At 40.2% G+C, this 19,487-nt stretch overlaps 1 protein-coding gene across 1 annotated transcript in view; it reads right to left on the bottom strand.

The window, feature by feature from the left end:
- Positions 1-1,787: 1,787 nt before the first annotated feature.
- Positions 1,788-19,487, bottom strand: part of AKAP6 (A-kinase anchoring protein 6) — a 260,386-nt gene continuing 242,686 nt past the window's right edge. Inside the window, exons 12-13 of the mRNA XM_074997551.1 lie at positions 10,250-13,664; positions 1,788-3,199 (exon numbers count right to left, since the gene is read on the bottom strand). Of these exons, the coding sequence (XP_074853652.1) occupies positions 10,290-13,664 (3,375 nt within the window). The 3' untranslated portion in view covers positions 1,788-3,199; positions 10,250-10,289. The remainder of the gene's footprint in view (positions 3,200-10,249; positions 13,665-19,487) is intronic.

The following is a 19,487-nucleotide window of genomic DNA, read 5'->3' on the forward strand; positions in this document are numbered from 1 at the left end:
ATATTGGCTTCATGGGTGTGATTATACTATTATTTTTCACTGAGAAAAGCCCATGAGTGGCCACCGGGCTAATAAAAGAGAAGCACAATACAGTAACTGATGAAGTTCTGCTCAGTTTGTTGGCTGAGCTGACAGATATGAAAAGCCTCTAACTTGTTCTTTTCTCATCCTCAAGATATGATAGCAGTCAAAGTGCATTAGTTTAAAAATCACTGTTCAGACAGACCAAAAATATTCTTCAATACTCAGTTCCCATGTAAAAATTAATCATGACAAATCACCAAAAAACTGTAATTGTATTAAAAATAGACTGGCTACATTCTGTATGATTTTATAAGAAATTGCACCTAGAAATTATTTGACATTTTCCAATATTCTGTAAGCAGCAACTCACACCTTCAGTGTGATGTGGGTTTAACTTAAACACAGTTCTATCAGTAACACTGAGAATATGCAAGTGGAGAACAAATCACAGGTCCAAAAAGGCAATTGCAAGAAGTTTTAAATTTCTCTGTTTTTTAAGGGATTCATTCACACTAAGGTTCTTTTACACTGCTTTGGCCTTGTAAAAGGGGACTTAGAGTACATCTACACTTATGGGAAGATCAAAGCGCTGGCAGTCTAGCTTCTGGAGTTCAATTTAGTGTGCCTGGGGGACTATGGTAAATCAAACTGTCATGGGACCACAATCGACCCCAGTACTTCTGGCAGTTATGAGGTGTAAGAGAAGTCAACGGGAGAGTTTCTTCTGTCAACTTCCTCAATGTGGAAGGTGGCAAAAATCAATTTTAGGTAAATTGACTTCAGCCACAAAATTCTTATAGGTGGATTTGCATATCTAAAATCAATTTTACCTCTTAGTGTAGACCTGGGCTCAGTCCATCCTGAGGGAATTCTGCAATTTTACCCTTTCTCCAAATACAACAATTGCAGAATTCCCCTGGGACTTTGAGATAATAGTCAGGACCCATGTGTTTTTCTCACCATTATGAGTGAGAATAAGCCCTTAGTAGGTCGAAATAGGAACGTTTTCTTACAAGTTCTTCACTGCTTCGAGGACATGTAAACAAGCTATTTCACTGCTTCTTCTAGCTTCTGGGTAGGGCACTGGCATTTTCACTAATTATTTACTTACATTAAGAAAAACAATGCTGTAGGATTTTGTTTGTTTAAAATAATCCCTCACAACCAGGGATGTTGCCAGACCAGACAGCCCCAGTGCCCCCAGAGTTGAGGGCTGGGAGAGGGAAGGGATGGCAGCAAATGGCTGGAGCTGGGAGTGGTGTTCCACAGCGGGGGCCAAGGAGTTGTGGCCAGGGTCAAAGACTGGAAGCCCAAGGCAGGGTTGGGGGAACCATGGCCAGGGAGCTGCTTCTGGGGAACAGTGGTCCATAGCTGGGTCTGGACAGCTGTGGCTGGGGCTGGAGAGTGGTGGCACAAAGCGGGAGCTGGAAAACAGTGGTACATGGCTGGGGCCAGAGGGCTGTGGACTGCAGCAAGGCTGGAGAACAGGGGCTGTGGCCAGGAAGCGAGGATCAGGGTCGGAAGGGGAGCCTGGGAGAGTGGCCAGAGGCCAGGGATTTTGCCTTTTCTCTCCTGGTCAGACAAAATCCCTGATCTGGGGCCACTCAGGTCCCAAGGGTGCCAGAACAGGGAGGTGGAACCTATACTGAAATAGAAAACAGCAGGCCCGTTTTCTGTTCAATAGCGATTTTCAGGAATGAGTTATTTGTGCAGAGATACTACAGCCTTCAGCATCATTTTAGTTACCCGATATGGTTTTAGAACAAGATAAGAAAGTACAAAAAGTACATAATCTAAATAATTGAAACAGGCTAACTCTAAAAGTGCTTTTTATTTATATGTGTATAAAGCTTATTCAGTGGGACTATGTAAATAAATAAAATTTTAAGAGACAGAAAGTGGCCTCACATGCACTGTTGACAATAAAGAAATAAAGATTTAAGAAAAATGTATACTTGTCCTTTGGGAACTGTTGTTGCAGTTTACTAGATTTGCCTTTCTGGATATTTGTATTTCTACGTGTAACCGGAAACATTTTGAAAGTCCTGCGTCTGCATGAAGAAAGTCACTTTGGAGCCCTGTAGCCCACATCTCATGACTGATGTAGAAACTCTAGAGTCTGTGAAATGTTGCAAACAATACATTTTCCGTATTTTGATGCTATATATTTTTTCTTCAAATGCAGGTAAAAGAGATAACCAATTTTTCTTTTTCCCCAATAAACAATATTTATTATGCCAATTCTAATTATCATGCAGTCTAATTGTTTTAAGGCTTATATTTTCAACATCACTGGACATCACAAACGTGAACGCGTTTTATATTGTCATTATACATCAATGTTTGTACTTGGTTATACATATATACAGAAAATATTCACACATCTTATCCTTGCTATTTCCTCCTTTGAAACCAGCATAATTTTACTCTGAAAGCAGCTTTTTAATAAATGGTATAAGAAATACAGCAAGGCACACTTTTTTAAAAACTTTTTTTTCTCTTTACCACCTCAAGAAGCATAAAAACCCAAAATGTTGTACTTAATATTCAGTAGAATGTCAACAGTTCCTAATATACAACACTGTGTAGTTGTTTCTTGAAGTGTTGCATAGATTAAATTTTAAAATGAAATAAATGGCATTGATTTTCATTGCTCCATTTTCAGATGCACTGAATTAGGAGAACTAATGACTTTTCCTTTTGCTGCAATCAAATCAAAATTGTCATTTTAAACACAAAATAGTTTCAACAAACATATGCATTATACATATATGTATATATATTAAATTTGATACATGATATAGGAGAGTACTGACCGGTACACCTCTGTAAAGATGAATCAGACTGAACATGAATTTGTGCAATTGCAAAACTTTAAAGAATGTAGAGGGTGAGAAGTAGTACCAAAGCATTCAATTTAGGAAAGACAGGTAGTTAGAGGTAGCTTGGGAAGGGAATCCACATTAAAACAAAAGGCTTTGCTATACTACAAAATGATTACTAAATTAGGGCCAGCATATGTAGCCTGATCACAAAGCCAAGATGGACAAATCACATTTGGAAAGAAAATGTATCTTGGGAGCCAGTATAACAAAAGGCAATGAGTGATGCAATGGCTTTGGAGGTCATCCCATGGTTAACAGGATGAACCTGCACCTGAACAGCAGCCAAGTTTCTAAAAGGAAACAAAAAATTAGTGAAAGTGTGTTACATGAAATACAGCTTTATTTGCAAAACACAAGCTCCTCCAAAACAACTGAAGGTAGCCATTGTACGATCCCATGCCAAAGCTTTTAAATGCACAGAATACAGAATGTGAACAGCAATTTTTAAAAGCCTGCGTTCAAGTTAGAGTAAAAAATGGCTGTGTACTGATGTAGAAAAACACACTGATTTTTGTGAGGACTTATTTTCAAAAAGAAACGGGAAATCATCAAGTCTGCCCTTTTCTCTGGATCCTGTCCTCATACTTACCTGTGAACTTACCTTGAGCACATTCAAAGGTGCTCCGATCAGTAACAAAATATGATGTACCATAGTCAAACTATAAAAGGGATGTACAATATTTAACATACACACATAATTTATATGCATATACAATAAGATTAATGTAAAACAGGAAGGGGAGTATCACAGAACAATTTGGACATTTCTGATACTAGTAATGAGTCAAATATGTTCATACTATGGAATTTATCCAGCTTAGCGTTTAGGGTTAAACTATTCAACAAAGAGCAGAGGTTTATGATGAGGAGTATGAAGAAATAACGGTCAGAATACAGCAAAAAGATTAGTGCAAAGTACATCTCAGGCATTTCCTAGGAGGCACACCAAATATGCATTATATGCCTTCCACATTAAGGAGAAATATCTGGATCTATCCAGCTGCAATCTCCTTTGATCTTATTTGCTGTAACTGACCTCTCTATTTTTATAGAAAAATGAACATGGAAAAGTGCAACTGTGTATCGGAAATCAGTGCAAAAAACAGACATAATAATGAAGATATCAAATCTGTTCTTTAAAAACTTTGGTGTGGGTTTTAATCAGATCTATAGTGAGAGAAATCTCACTGTTGGGCAGCGCTTGTCTTCTAAAATCAAAACATCCACAGATGATAACATAACATAGTATAATATAATATAGATATTTCTATCCTCTAGACATTACCACTATATCGAAATAAAATATCATGACTATGTTGCAAAAAAAGTAAAGAAATGCTGTTGTTTCCAGACCCCTATTAAAACTGCAATTAGAAATGGTAAGACAATGGTTTAGATCAATCCTGCAGTCTCATTTTTTGTATTTAAACTATTATATGTTAGTGTCTGTATTGCACTGGCCTTGTATGTACTGTTTTTTTTCTTTCATACTAGTACTTTGTGTTTAGATACCATATTCTACCCAGAGATTTCAAAACAGCTTTTGGTGAATGGTTTAAGCCTCAGACCTCCTTTGTCCCAGAATTATTATCCCTGGTAGATCATTGTTAAAGAAACTGAGACAGAAAGGGGTTAAGTGATCTGTTCAAGGCCACTCAAAAAGTTCGTGGCAGAGCTTGGAATAACAGCCAGACTGTCTGACTAGCAATGATTGCCATGCACATTTTTTTGGCTGGTCTGACCAAGGGATGGGAAAAGTGCTTTCTGGCCTGTGGGGGTGGGGAGAGATAAAAACTGCTGCCAAAGGGCAGAGTGATCACTGAGTCATCCTGTGGGAATGTAGGGTTTGAAAAGGGAGCAAGGCAGATGCTAGAAGCCTTTATTTTTACGTAGACCAAGCAGGGCGGCGGCGAGGACAGCAGCACAGTGAGGTGTGTGAATAGAGGCAATCACATGTTGGCATTTGGATGACCCCTGAATGTATGTTTAAGACCTCAGGCAGTAAATCAGCATTAATTTGTGGTAATCTCATTACAGATAGGGGATGATGAGCCATGCAGGATGGTATGAATCTGCAGGCATGGTATTGTCTTTTGGGTCCAGAGGCATGTGTGCAGGTTGTCTGAGGGTTCACAGCTGGGCTTCGGTGATGAAGTGATACTCAGTTGGCAGACAAGAAGAGGCATGTTCTGGGACCAACTGATGCTAATGCTCTATGCAGTACAGGGCCATCAGTCCTGGCCCCAAGATGTAATTGTCCCATCTTGGGAAAAATGATTCAGGAATGCTTACAAGGGTGGAACTAATGCTCAGAGCAAGGAAGAACTTGGGGCTGGTTCTTGAACTTTTTCCAGGAGTTAACATAATTTAGTCAACAGACTCAGAAGGGCAGCAGCCATGTTAGCGTGTAGCTTCACAAATAACAAGCAGTTCCGTAGCATCTTAAAGACTAACAAATTAATTTATTGGGAAAGACCCACTTCCTCAGATTTTGGAGTAGACAGTCTGAATATGCTTCAGCAAGGGATCTGGCAGGGAACTGTGAGGCCACTTCATTCCGGCCGTCCCCCCATGGTGAACAAAGCAAAAAGGCATATGAACTGGGAGGTGGCCAAATTATGTGGGACCATAGGCGGGCCTGCAGTAATTTCACATCCTGGCATAGTTCTTTCCTTTTCCGAAGAATGGGGTTCACCTGTCCTACTTAGACGCTGTCACGTTTTTAACTGATATAAAAGATGACATTTGGAGACGTCTGAGAACTCGACTGAGCATGGGGAGAAGGCAGTCAAACTGATAGCCAAAGAAGCTCCCTGTGGTGGATGGCCAATGCAAAGGGAAAAGATACAATGACTAGATAAGTTACTTGCAGAAGGACTTAAAAAGAGGTGTTCTTCAAAGAAATAAATAGGACAGTTGGGGATGCCTGTGATTGGTACAGCCAGAAGCAAATCCCCCTTCTCATAGCCCACCTATGAGGCAGGATTGGACAATAAGCTCCCACCATTGGATCTACTGGAGGGACAGGGATGGAGGAAAGACTGGGAGCTGGTAAAGTCCCCCAGGTAATCATGGAATATCATGGGAGTTACCTGTATCCGGAGAGTCTTAGGCATCTAAAAATAAAGTGGAGGCCTGCTTAAACTCACGCCAAATGTCTCCTATTCAATTATGAAGCCCCTTAGTTGCAGCATATTGTAACTCTGACTGCACAATTGTGGGATAAAACCAGTTTATTTTTCATAACATCTAGTAATAATTTTTTCTCAATTCATGTGAAATTTAAATTGCATGTTCTGTACAAAAGAAAGGAAATAAATTTTGTGACGTACTTGTGACCATAACAGATCACACAGAGAAATCTGTTGTATTTTCCAGAAAAGACTCTAGCAACCACACAAAAGGTCCTGTAACAGTGTACTGAACCTTGCACATACTGAACATATTGCTATAAATCCTGATCGCATTAGTGAGTCCTGAGTCACAGTGACAGCAAAAGATTTCATGATCCCATATGCAAAGAGGCTGTCCTTTCAAGATGACACCTCTTGGGGAAACAAATTCTGCATCACTTTCTGAGCACCTGTGTCATATGTTGGCTCCTAGAGTACAATAAACAGGTCTGATAGAAGTGTCTTTGAAGCTGCTTATAGAATTGCTGCTACTTTCCTTTAATGGTCAGTTTTACAGCAAACTGCTAACAAGATTGCAATTTAGATACATTTGGTAAAAAATGTGTTTTCTCCTCTGTAGCTTTTATTCTCGTATGCAGCCAAGGTAAACAGCCTGAAAGAAAGTAAAATTAGCCAAGCTATGCTGATAAGGATAACTTTTGTCACTTTTGCATTCTGAGAATATTTTAGGGTATAACGATACTATAGATTATTTTTCTCTGAGTATTGCAGCTACACTTGGAGTTACACATTTTAATGAGCTTACAGCACAGGTGCTACAGGAAAAAAATAATGGTGTTTGCCATTTATCTTTCAAATTAAATAATGTGTTTTTAAATAGTAACTTTTTTCATAATGTACTTATGGGAACAACATTTATCTGTCACATTTTAAAAGATGTATTAGTAATAAATGTAAATTAACTTTAGAAAATCAGTAATTAGACTCATCAAAAAATAAACAATCTGCCACCAAAAAGATAATCTTTAGCATAGTTAAGTATAATAACTGTTATTTGAATAAGTTAACAAATTAGGATAGATTGCTTCTATAATTCATTCCCCATAGCATGAGAGATGAAGTTACACCATCAAGCTCTTAATGGGGGAAGGGATTCAGAGTTCAGTGAAACACAGATCTTCTATGTAGCTGCACAGATATTCTTTTTCTTTCTTTTGGTTTTTTTTTTCCCCTTTTTTTCCCTGATTAAAGTACGTTTCTAGCTGTGCTACTAGGAATAATAAAAATCTATTTATAATTGCAATAGAAAAATGTTATATAACATTTAACAAACAATAAATAGCTTGTAAAGTAAAGAGATGTGTATAATAAAAATGGCTTTTTATTATTTAAAAAAATCCTGTAACCTTAAGGCAAAATAAAAATTGTATTGTCATTCCATCAAACTACCATGTATATTCTCAGCATTTCCTTTCACTGCATTACATGTAGATTTGTAAATCTCTATTCTTCAGACTCAGTTCTGGTCCTTGGGCTGTATTAACCTAGCATTGATCAAAACACAGCTCACTGCTACCAGAGGTGAAAGTAAGGTGATGCACCCCAGTGTGCAGCTCTGGTAAGAAAGGAGCCAGTGTTTGACACCCAAGTGAGGATTGAGAGTTGTAGCCAATCAGCTATTGCACGGACAGCTTTGTCAGCTGTTCCCAGGCATTGCAGCCAATCAGGTGTCCCAATGTGCCTAATCAGCCCTTTGGTGTGAACCGTTTACAATGTGTTTGCTCAGAATTCAGTCATTGGTACAGTGTGGGACGTCTGCATTTCCCAATCTCACTCTGATGGGGGTCCTGACCCAAAATGTGGTTGCTGGACAGTCAAAGTTATTTTAGGGGGGGGTTGTGGTACTGCCACCCTTACTTCTGTGTTGCCTTCAGAGTTGAGTAGCTGGAGCATGTTGGGTGTTGGTCAAATAGCCAGCTCTGAAGACAGCCGCCTGCCAGAAGCAACACAAAACCATACCATGTCATTCTTACAGCTGCAGCCTTCAGAGCTGGGTGGCCAGCAAGTGGGGGCTGCTGATTGAGGGACCAGCTCTGCAGGTGGCACCACAGAAGTAAGGGTGGCATGATATGGTATTGCTCCCCTTACTTCTGTCCTGGTGGCATCTCTGAGGGCAGTGCTGCCTGAAGTAGCAGTGCCGAAGTAAGGTAAGTAGTACCACAACCCCTGCTACAATAACTTTGCAACATGCTCACAACTCCTTTTTGGGTCAGAACGTCTACTACACCACGAACTTTCAGATGTAAATAGAGAAAATCATGAAAGGTATGATTTTTTTAAAACCCTATTACCATGAAATTGAAGAAAATGGACTGTGAAGAGAGCCATCCCAGGTATGGGTGGAGCAGGGGTAGGGTTTGGAGAAAGGGTGCAGTGAGATGGTGTGGGAGCGCAACAGTGGCAGGAAAAGGAAGAGCAGGCTTAGGACCTGGGCGAAGTGTGACTGTGAATTTGGTAGAGTCCTACACATGTATCTTAAAATGCAGCACCCAGCACTGGACACAGTACTTCAAATGAACTCTCACAAGTGCTAAGTAAAGCAACTGGCCTCCCGTATCTTCCATACTGACACTCCAGTTAATACACTCCAGAATGATGTTAGCCTTTTTTGCAATTAGACCACATTGTTGACTCACATTCAATTTGTGGTCCACTATAACCCCCATGTCCTTTTTGGCAATATCACAGTCTAGCCAACTGAGGGACAGCTCAGTGGTTTGAGCATTAGCCTACTAAACCCAGGGTTGTGAGCACCATCCTTGAGGAGACCATTTACAAATTGGAGCAAATACATGTCAGGGAGGGTGCTTGGTCCTGCCAAGAGGGCAGGGGACTAGACTAGACAACCTCCCTTCCAGTTCCAGGAGATGTGTACCTCCAATCATATTATATACATTTTGTATCTGAGCCTTTGATCTTTTCTTAGTAACTGCAGTACTTCACACCCGTTTTTTTTATTTAATTTCATCTTGTTGAATTCAGACCAGTATTCCAATCTGCAAACTGAGTGTTTTTGATTATAGCAGAAGACCAGCATACTCTGGAGAAGAGGGCAGACTCAAGCTGCGTCTACACGTGCACGCTACTTCGAAGTAGCGGCAGTAACTTCGAAATAGCGCCCGTCACGTCTACACGTGTTGGGCGCTATTTCGAAGTTGAAATCGACGTTAGGCGGCGAGACGTCGAAGTCGCTAACCCCATGAGGGGATGGGAATAGCGCCCTACTTCGACGTTCAACATCGAAGTAGGGACGTGTAGACGATCCGCGTCCCGCAACATCGAAATAGCGGGGTCCTCCATGGCGGCCATCAGCTGGGGGGTTGAGAGATACTCTCTCTCCAGCCCTTGCGGGGCTCTGTGGTCACCGTGGGCAGCAGCCCTTAGCCCAGGGCTTCTGGCTGCTGCTGCTGCAGCTGGGGGTCCGTGCTGCATATACAGGGTCTGCAACTAGTTGTTGGCTCTGTGTATCTTGCACTGTTTAATGAAAGTGTGTCTGGGAGGGGCCCTTTAAGGGAGCGACTTGCTGTTGAGTCCGCCCCGTGACCCTGTCTGCAGCTGTGCCTGGCTCCCTTATTTCGATGTGTGCTACTTTGGCGTGTAGACGTTCCCTCGCTGTGCCTATTTCGATGTTGGGCTGAGCAACGTCGAAGTTGAACATCGACGTTGCCAGCCCTGGAGGACGTGTAGACGTTATTCATCGAAATAGCCTATTTCGATGTTGCAACATCGAAATAAGCTATTTCGAAGTTGGGTGCATGTGTAGACGTAGCCTCAGTGTCCCTGGGTACAGGCAACTTCCACCAGGCTAGAAAGTTCAGCAGCATAAGAGGGGGAAGAAGACCTACCTGGGAATATCAAGCCATCTGGAGTGCCCAAACTCATCAGAACAGGAGTTTGACTCCAATGGATTTTGAGTTTTCCACAGGAGTGGATCCTGAGTCCGTGCAACAACTGGGGCAAAATCAGTGTGTTGAATGCAAAGATTGACCAGATGTATGTAAACTGGGGCTGGGTTGTGAGCAGATCAAATATATATAAAGCATGTGCTATCATAAAACAAAAGCCCTGGATGGTGATTCATATCCTTTCATTTTACAAACTTACTGAAAATAAGTCCTATGCAAAGGCATACTGTACAGTACATACCTGTTTATGAGATAATGTATGTGCATGGGAGGGTTACATTCTATCTGTGCATATTTATGTGCCTCTCCGTGTGAAGATTCGGAAGTTTTTCTTCACGAGTAAGTGTTTTAGTGTCCTCGTGCAATAAATCCTTATCTTTCTGGTGGTCTGGCTTTAGTTGAACATCTATAGCTGAAGCCCTGGCAGAACCAGCAATACCTCCTTTAGATTTCCCAGTTCCAAGTGACTTTTGTGTACTTTTTTTAGTGCTAAACTTCAGAGCGTTCATGTCTAAGCCTTTATTATCGCTGTCCAAAGTCAGTGAATCATCAGCAATATTTTTTAAATTGTTTGATACCTTCTGGTTGGCAGAATTGGACACATTTAGGTCAATGTCTTCTGTTAAGCAAGAAAAGCTACTACATTGAGCAGAAGTTTTAGGCTCAGCCAATAATTCTAGGACTTGGTCTGATGCTACAGACCTTTCAGGAGTAGTGTTAGAGAAATGAGGCTGCTGCTCTATTCGCTCTTCCTCAGGACATGCTTCAAAAAAACATTCAATGTTTTCTCTCTCATCTGCAAAGTCCAGTGGCACTGGAGTACTACTCTTTTCCTCTATGTACTTGGTTACCTCTCCACAGTCACTATCATGAGAAGAGAGAGAAAGATAAGAATAAAAATCCCCCTTTCTTAGTTGTATGGGCCGGTGAGAATGTTCCATTACTTTTTCTTTGATCTGTGTTAATGAAGTAGGAGTGGCCACCTCTCCCTCAGGTTGTGACTTATTCTTCAAAGCTGTTGATGCCATGTCAATTATCTCCATCACAAAGTTGTGCACTGAGCAATCTTCCACATTTTTTTTATCAAAAGCATCAGATTCACAGTTGCAGCATGAATCACTTCCGCTTGATGAGGTGTTCTCTTCTGCTTCACCTGGTTTAAAAGCTGCAAAGCAATTGGTGGGCTTTTCAGTAGCACTTGTTCTGCTTTGTTGATCATTAGGCAAATATTTTAGTAAGGAACTATCTTGTGTGTCTACACCTCTCATTTCTGATGCAGGTTCCATACAAGGCTTTCTAATGGGAGTATAAGCAGTGCAATCATCATCAGACTGAAGATGATTTTGACATTCTTGTAGGAGACTTATGGATATATTTGATGGTTGAAGTGTCTTCTTTCCCTCTACATGCGGCTCATCAGAAGTATCTGTAAATGCTTCATGGATATAACATTCATTTTTACCTCCCTTACCATCAAGTAAGCCAGGATTTTGGGGGGCTGATGAAGTTCTAATAAGCTCTTGCATCTGACTGTCCGAAGTATTTTCAACATTTCCATTCTCCATGTCATCCACAAACTGATCTTGAGCAACCTGAGAACTGTCCTTTATAGTCTGATTTTTTGTCTCCAGTTTATGGCCTTTTGGTATGTTTTTACTGTTGCCATTATTTTCTGATAGCTTATATACCGAACCATTCACAAGCATGTCAGTGCTCAGCGTGTCTGTTGGTCTTCGTATCTCTTTGCTACTTAAATCTTTACTACACTGAATTTCATCACTGAGGTTGCATCTTCTCTTCTCCCTTGTCAAAGAAAATTTTGGTCGAATCCAAGTCTGGAGTTCGTTCTTTATGTAGTCAAGTCCTGAAATTAAATTGCACTCTTCATAAATATCCTCATCAGTTGCAATACTGGAGTCATCATCTTCATCTTTGATGCCCAGCTCTTCCTCTGTCAAGGTGAGAGTAGAACTTGACAGCAAATCACTGTCATCTTCGTCATCCGTGCAAGCTGAAGTGCAAGAGACATTAACGATCATGCTGACATTGACATCACTCTCATCAGCTACTGACCGATTCAGATGTTTCCTGAATGATGCATTTGAATCTGGCACTTTATTTCTATGCAGTACAATGTCCTCAGAGCAAAGAGAAAGGTCCTCACTGCTGCTGAGCTCAGTGAGAGAAGCAGCTGAATCTTCATTGATGGAGGAGGCAATATCCAGTGCTAACTGTCCAGCTAATGACATTTTGTGTGAGCCACTTTGAAGTGTGATATCAGAAATACTGTGCTTTATCTTTTGCTCTAAAGGGCTCTGGATATTCTCTAAACGATTCAGGAGGTCCAAGGTCCTTTTGCTGAGTTCTCCAACAGAATCACTGCTTGCACTTATGTCTCCTGAGCCATGATGACTAAAAAGATCCTCATTGCTTTTGTATGGGGTCAACCAGCTTTCCAAAGATGTGCTGCGCTGAAGGCCATCACCAGCTTTAAACAAACTTGAGCCAAACAAATCACCTGACACAGACAGAGATTCTAATGAAGAGCTGTGAGATAAAGGCGAGATTTGTTTTGTCTTCTTCATATCAGTTAATTTCCGAGCACCCTCCATAGATTTGCAGGAAGTGGGATCTGATTCTCTGGAGACACTTGCCCCAGTAAGTTCATGCATAAATTCATCTGGCTGTAACTCTGCAGATTGATGTTCAGATTTACAGGACATTTTATCAAAACACAAACTGTGAAGCAAAGTGCCCTCTGCACACCCTTTGTCAGTTTGTGATTGTTTCATCATCAATGGCAATTTTAGTTTGGCACCTTGGAGGTAAGAGTAATCATAAAATGTAAACACGTCATGTTTTCCTTGTAATTCTTCTTCTAAACAGTCAGAGGTATATTGAGTAACACCATTTAGATCTCCCTCTTTTCCACTTGCACAGTATGCAGGAAAAGTCGAGTGACAATTATTTGAAAGTGTAATATGGTCCTCCTTTTGTTTAATTTTTTGTTTTATTGCATCAACTATGTCATTCATGTGGGCTTCCAGAGGCCCAGTTTCATTATTACTTTGGGTTCCTTCAGTATCATTTATCAAAAAGATTTCAGAATTGTTTGAAGTTTCCGTATCGCCTTCACTGACTATTCCACTTTCACTCTCAGAATGTCTGCTTATGTTTCCACTGTGGTACCTATAATTGAATGGTTTTGACAAAGCGGTCTTGTCTATTAGGTCTGGCAGAGATTTGGTAGAGGAAAATGGGGAGTCCTTAAGACTTTTTTTTAAAATATTAGACTGTGTTACACTAGGGAAGTTTGAAATCTTTTTCAAGAAAGGGGTATGTTTTATTCCTGATATCTCTACATTGTGGAGGCTATAGACTTGGTAAATGTGAGGGCTCGGCGAGGATGCAATGCTGGAACAATACAGAGGAGTTTCATGGTCACTGATATTTTCTTCTCGATTCAAGTCATTACTACCACTTTCTTCTAAAGCAGAGTTATGTTTTGGATGATCTTTTTCTTCTTGATCAAGTTCATTTAATTCTTCATTAATGCTAATCAGCTTATGACTTATATCAGTTTCATCCCATTCTAATGCATCTTCAATTGGACCATTTAGGTCCATGAAGCCAGGATCAATAACATTCAGGGACTCCTGTAAAAATACAAAGATTAAAAAATAATTATACATTAAAATTCTAGAGAAATAAGGACACATATGCTCAACAGGTGTAAATTAAAGACAGTTTAAGTGCTCATCACTACTGTATCTCCTTTTTTGTAAGTTTTCCATGTATACCAGAATACATTTGATGTTTGAGTGAAAATCTGTGATACAGGATTTTGATTTCTTGCTAACCGATATTGTTTTTGCTAAATCAGATTAGTATAACTTGCTTAAGAGGGCTCATGTCTTATAGCTAAAAGGGATCCCATACATATATAAGTAGACAAATATAACTCTTAACACTGGATATGAAAAAGATTATTTGTTTATTCCATTTAAGCTTAAAAGAATCTAAATTAACAGGAAATAGCCACTAAAGGATTTTAAACTTTATAACAAACTTTTATGCTGCCAATGGTGTAACAACTAATCTAATACACTGACAGTCATAAAACTTGCTAAACTGTGGAGTACATTCACTGCGATGAATTTTTATTAGAATTTCTGTTTATTCTTTGCTTGCTGATAAAGGCAGTACTAATGACTGGTTAGTATAACTAATGAATGCTAAATCCTCAGCGGTGAAGAACAATCAACCAGCCTAATCAAATACAACATTAATTTCAAATATTGTCTGCGCTGACACTGTACTCTGGGTAAGTGCTAATAAATAACTGAGCTAGACTTTGTTAAAAAGACTTTTGTCACTTTCCAGTAATATTTGCAATTATGTGCATACATCACTTGAAACTAATCTCAAGAATACATTCTTCTAGCCATAAACAGACCTATGTGAAGGGAAACATGATGCCAACACGTTCAGAAAGGCAGCAGCAAGGCAGAGCATGCCAATTCAGTCCCCCAATGAAGCTTTCTAAACAAAACCAAAGTGGTATGTAGGCAATGTTCCTCTAATCTTTTCCATCTTTTCCACTAAGTGCACAGCTTACAGGGAACACTGTGCATAGATCATGGGCTGGATCTCAAGACACAGATGAATTTCACATTGTGGCATCTTCCTCTTCATTTTCCTGTCCATGCCCATGTAATCTTGACAGGGTGAGTTACAATTTTGGGAAGTCTTTTGGCTTATCTGTAAAATAGGCTTAGGATTAATCAGTGATTGGGCTATGTGCAAGAGAAATCAGCTTCTGAGCCCTTAACAATACCACTGCTTTTCATGACATCTTAACTCAAGATTTGTCAGGATGTTGTCTGGATCTGTATATCTCAAGGGTAGAACACAACTGAAGAAACTGGTGATCAGGCTGAATGCTTTCTTCAATGGCATTCATCTGAAATACAGTTTTCCTGACATGTTGGCATTAAACCAGTCTTGCTGCTGAGAATTTTTATACTTAGATGATGGCCCACATCCTTGACTCTGTTCCAGCCCCTTTGCTCTGCTCCTGATATGCAAAATGGCCACAAAGCTAGCACCACTAGCTTCCCTTTGCCAGCCATTCCCTTGGCCTCCTTGGCACACAGTGCGATACCTTGCAACCCTTAGTTGGTTAATGCTTCTTAGTCTTTTGTGGTGCCTCTCTTCTGATGTATGACAGAGTCTCTATTCCTTCAAATCCACCCAGAAAAAAATTGTTCTTAAACAAAAATGCTCTCTCCTGCATACCGTATTGTCAGGTGTCCTGTATTGTCTAGGTATAAATTAATCTGTAAGTTTCTTGGGGCAAGAGTGCTTTCTTATATGCATGTACACAGCTGAGCATGTGTTCAAACCACCATCTAGACCACAGCTGACTTAGAAAGATACTGGAGTGGATTTGGACTGGAGGATGTAATTATTGAAGCTTGAGCCTGTTATTCTAAAAAAGAATCATTATTGCATTCTCTTTTCTGTGATGCTTTGGGATGTGGTCCTTCAAATATGGCTCATTAGATCAGAAATCCCATATTAAACACATTTGCTCAGTGTACAGCTCAGTGGGGAATATTAGGTACCAACTCTGATGGTTATTACTTTTAGTCACTACTAACCTGGGCCAGATTCCAACAATTAACCTGCAAGTAAAAAACAAACACACAAAATATATATCCAGTTACCCATTCCCTGATCATCCAGTGCCACAGAAAGAAGACGAGGATTAAATAAAAACAAGTCTAAACCACGTTAACTAGGGACAATGTACCAATTTTTCCTGTTTTTCATCCCTCAGTTTTCTCATTACTCCAGACAATTGTGCACTTAGCTTTTGGCGTGCATTACTACAAAAATTTTTAAAAATCATATGACTTACTGCTTTAAGCTGTTGCCAACTGAAAGAATGAAATCTGTGAAGGCAGGAAATCAGCAGCAGATTTCACAGATTTTATGGCCTGCAGATTCTGATTTTATTCCTCACAACATATATTTGTCTGTCCCCAGTGAGGAAGATAACCTTCCCCCTGTGTAGTAGCTCTCTGCTGCCTTGTTTGTTCTGCAAGTCACACAGACTGAAGCTATAAAACACACAAAAGTGGGACCTCAGCCCATTCATCTTAACTGAGTGCTCTGCTACATCAAAGACTACTTCGTATCATTTAAATGTAAACACTTTTCTTAGAGTAAGTTTTTTCAAAGGCAGATACACCCAGCTCAAATTGCTGAAATGTTATAAATCATTTCACACTGTGGGCTGCAGAGCGTATTTCCCACTCCCTTTTATAAAATCAGCCAGTGCAGCCACTCAAATAACGGAAGGAGTTTGAACACAGTGACATCAGCCTGGGAGAGCAGCAGTGGGGAAGGTGCCTGGCTTATTGGAGTGCTGAACAGTGTGTCATGCTACCTCCCACTGTGTTTTCACTGATGAAGGCAGCAGGGGAGAACCAGAAATTTCAGACGACTTTGTTTGTGTAATGTCAAACGTCTTCGCGAACAGGATCCTACATCCATAGGCAGGATGCCAGGCCAACAGATTTATGATTATTTTAATACGTTAGATTTTCTTGTGGATTTTTCAGTAGAACATCTGAAATTACAGACAAGATAGAACCTTTACTTCCCATCATCCAGAAGTTGGAAGACTGAGCCCTTCTCCTTCCCACTATAGCTGGCCCCTAATGTCTGTGTTACATTCTAAATGCCTGAAGTAACATTCCTTTTGGAGGGTCAAGAGCAGGAGTAAAAGAAAGACAGTATTTACTTCCTACTGCTTTCCTTTCAGTTCTCTACAATGTTGCAGGTCCTTCTTCCGACAGCAGGGATTCCAAGTTGGCTCTTAATGAGATAAAGTTTGGAACAACTTTAGACAATTTTTCAGCGTTTATCTGACAATGACCTACGATAAAACTTTCCTTTTTGATTTCTTATTTAATTTTATTCTCCTCCCATTTTTCTCCCATTCTGAGTATTACACAAATAGGCTACATCTACACAAGAGGCTTTTCCCAGCAAAACTGGGCTTCTGTCGGGAAAGACCATGGAGCATCCACATGCAAAATGCACTTTGTGGATTGCTGATCAACAAAACCCCGCATGTTAGTCAGCAGCGTTATACCTCTCCCTGGTCAGGTATAACGACTCTCTCAACAGTGTTCTGTCAACAAAACAGCCATGTAGACACTCCAGGGCCCTTTTGTTGCCAGACAGGGCTTCCAGTTCACCAGGCAACCCTGTTTGCAGAGCTTCAGGTCAGCCATTCTGTCGCGAGAGAGAGAGAGCCAGCTAGTCTGTCTACAGAGTGGATTGCTCTTTCAATCTGCTTTTATGTGTAAATGTGATCTGTTGACTGAAGTTTGGCCAGGAATGCCCTTCCAACAGGCTTCTTGTGTAGACGTAGCCCTAGAAAATACTTGATATCTTAGAGCAAAAGGCTGGGTATTCCAACTTCTCCAGAAAGTCAGAGATGTTTGCATGACTGATATAAGGCCAAATATCGAGCTGGTGTAAACTGGCAAAATGCCAGTGACTTTAAAATTATACATTGTAATTTATACCACGTCAATCGATGATGACTGTGGTCCTCCATGGAAATTGCACCTGTGGATTCCAGGGGCACTTGACTCAGAGTATTGCTCCTTAAGTCAAATTACCCTAGAAATCAAGAATCCATTATAGACAGGTGTGCTAATCCTGAAAACCAGACACCAGAGCAGAGTACAATGGTATCCTTAACCCCCCTGCCCCCCCCAAAAAAAAACAGTGGGACAGAGCTACAGCTGATGCTTATTGGTTTTATTTACACCAGGTGAGGATCTTGCCCAGCATTTTAGTTCTTATTTCAGGGCCCATACCGAATAATGGGGTGAATCCTGGAGTAAGGGACCTGCCAGCAATGGGAGTTTGCCTGACCAAGGACAGAGTGGAAATTGGAAGGGATTTTGGTAAGCACTTAGCTTTGGCCTGATCGCGCTCACTGAACTCAATGGTTAGACAAGAGTAATACCATCTGAGCATTTCTGAAAATCCCTCTGAAGTGACTAAAGCTCTTGGGATTTGGCCTAATAAAAACCATAATTTAAGAGCATATCTTTAGTCTCAGATGATCACAATGCACACCATAAATTATACACCAACAGAACCCTACCTGCTGTGGAGTGCAACAGCCAAACAGCACTCAGGTGGACAAGAGAAATATTTTGACCTAACAAGCCAAGACATACATCTAGCCATATTATATGTACCACTGCTTCTAGAATATTGCCACTGAGCAAACAGCAGGTAGACCTCTAAGGTTCCATCCAGAAGTCTTCCACAAGTAAACTGTATCTGACTTGGAAGGGCGAAAAGTTGAATTCACACTGCTGGGATTTATACGTGTGGTTTTAGGGAGCCTATGTATTTGCTGCTTGGACTCTGATCAAGCCAAACCTGTAAGCACATGGAGAACCTTACTCACAAGAGTAGTTTCGTCATTTTCACTAGATGAGGTATTTTAAATATGTATTTAAATATTCATAAGATCAGGGCTTTAATGCTTAAGCCAGTGATCTAGATTACAAATTTTATCAGGGAGATGCACACGATAAAACCATTTAAAGATGTGCTTCCTTGTCTCCTGTCATTGTTTGAAAAAAAAATTCAAAGGACAGTGCATTTTTCTTGTATGGTTTTCCTTACGAATACAGAGATGGATTTGTCTTTTTCTCAAGCAAATTATTATTAAAGTTAAACAATGATTCTCTGTTTTTCATTATGATTTGCATGTACTATTTCAGTGCAGATATTTTGTGTTGGTGAATTAGCCCTGTAGTGTAACCCCCACATACTATTATATTTTTAAAAGATTAAAAAGAGCTTTTACAGTAAAAAATACAAACTCTGGTCCCCCTCCCCCATACAAAAAAATAAAATAAAAAATCCCTCAATTGCTATTTAGAAATTATCCAAATGTAACTGCACTTAGTGGCTGTGGGATGGGGGGGGGGAATGAAGGAAACCATCCCCCACCTCCAAGAATGTATTCACATTCAAGGCAGACAAACATGATTCTGTTTTTTGAAAAATGCCAGCATGCCAAGTACTTCTGCTGAGGGAAGTAGCCATGTTTACAGGAGCCACTTCACTTCTGCTTCGCTTATGCTCATTTTCTAAATGGGGTTCCTTGTATGATAGCCAACCAGAGAACAGTCTTCATCTCTCAACACCTACACTTCATAATTAATAAGCAGTATTGCTGAAAGGACCTGCTCATTACAATGCAGTGGGTTATGCTGTACCAGACCTCACTGGAGAAACCAGTCATTAACACATCTATTTACTATAATTAAGGTTAAAACAGGAGTTTATCTGTAACTCTGTGTTTATTTTTTAAGAAAATAAAAATCCAGAACTCAGCTTCATATTTTCCCTTGCTCCACTTTGAAATAATT

Source organism: Carettochelys insculpta, chromosome 6, assembly GCF_033958435.1.
Source record: "Carettochelys insculpta isolate YL-2023 chromosome 6, ASM3395843v1, whole genome shotgun sequence".
Taxonomy (NCBI): domain Eukaryota; kingdom Metazoa; phylum Chordata; order Testudines; family Carettochelyidae; genus Carettochelys; species Carettochelys insculpta.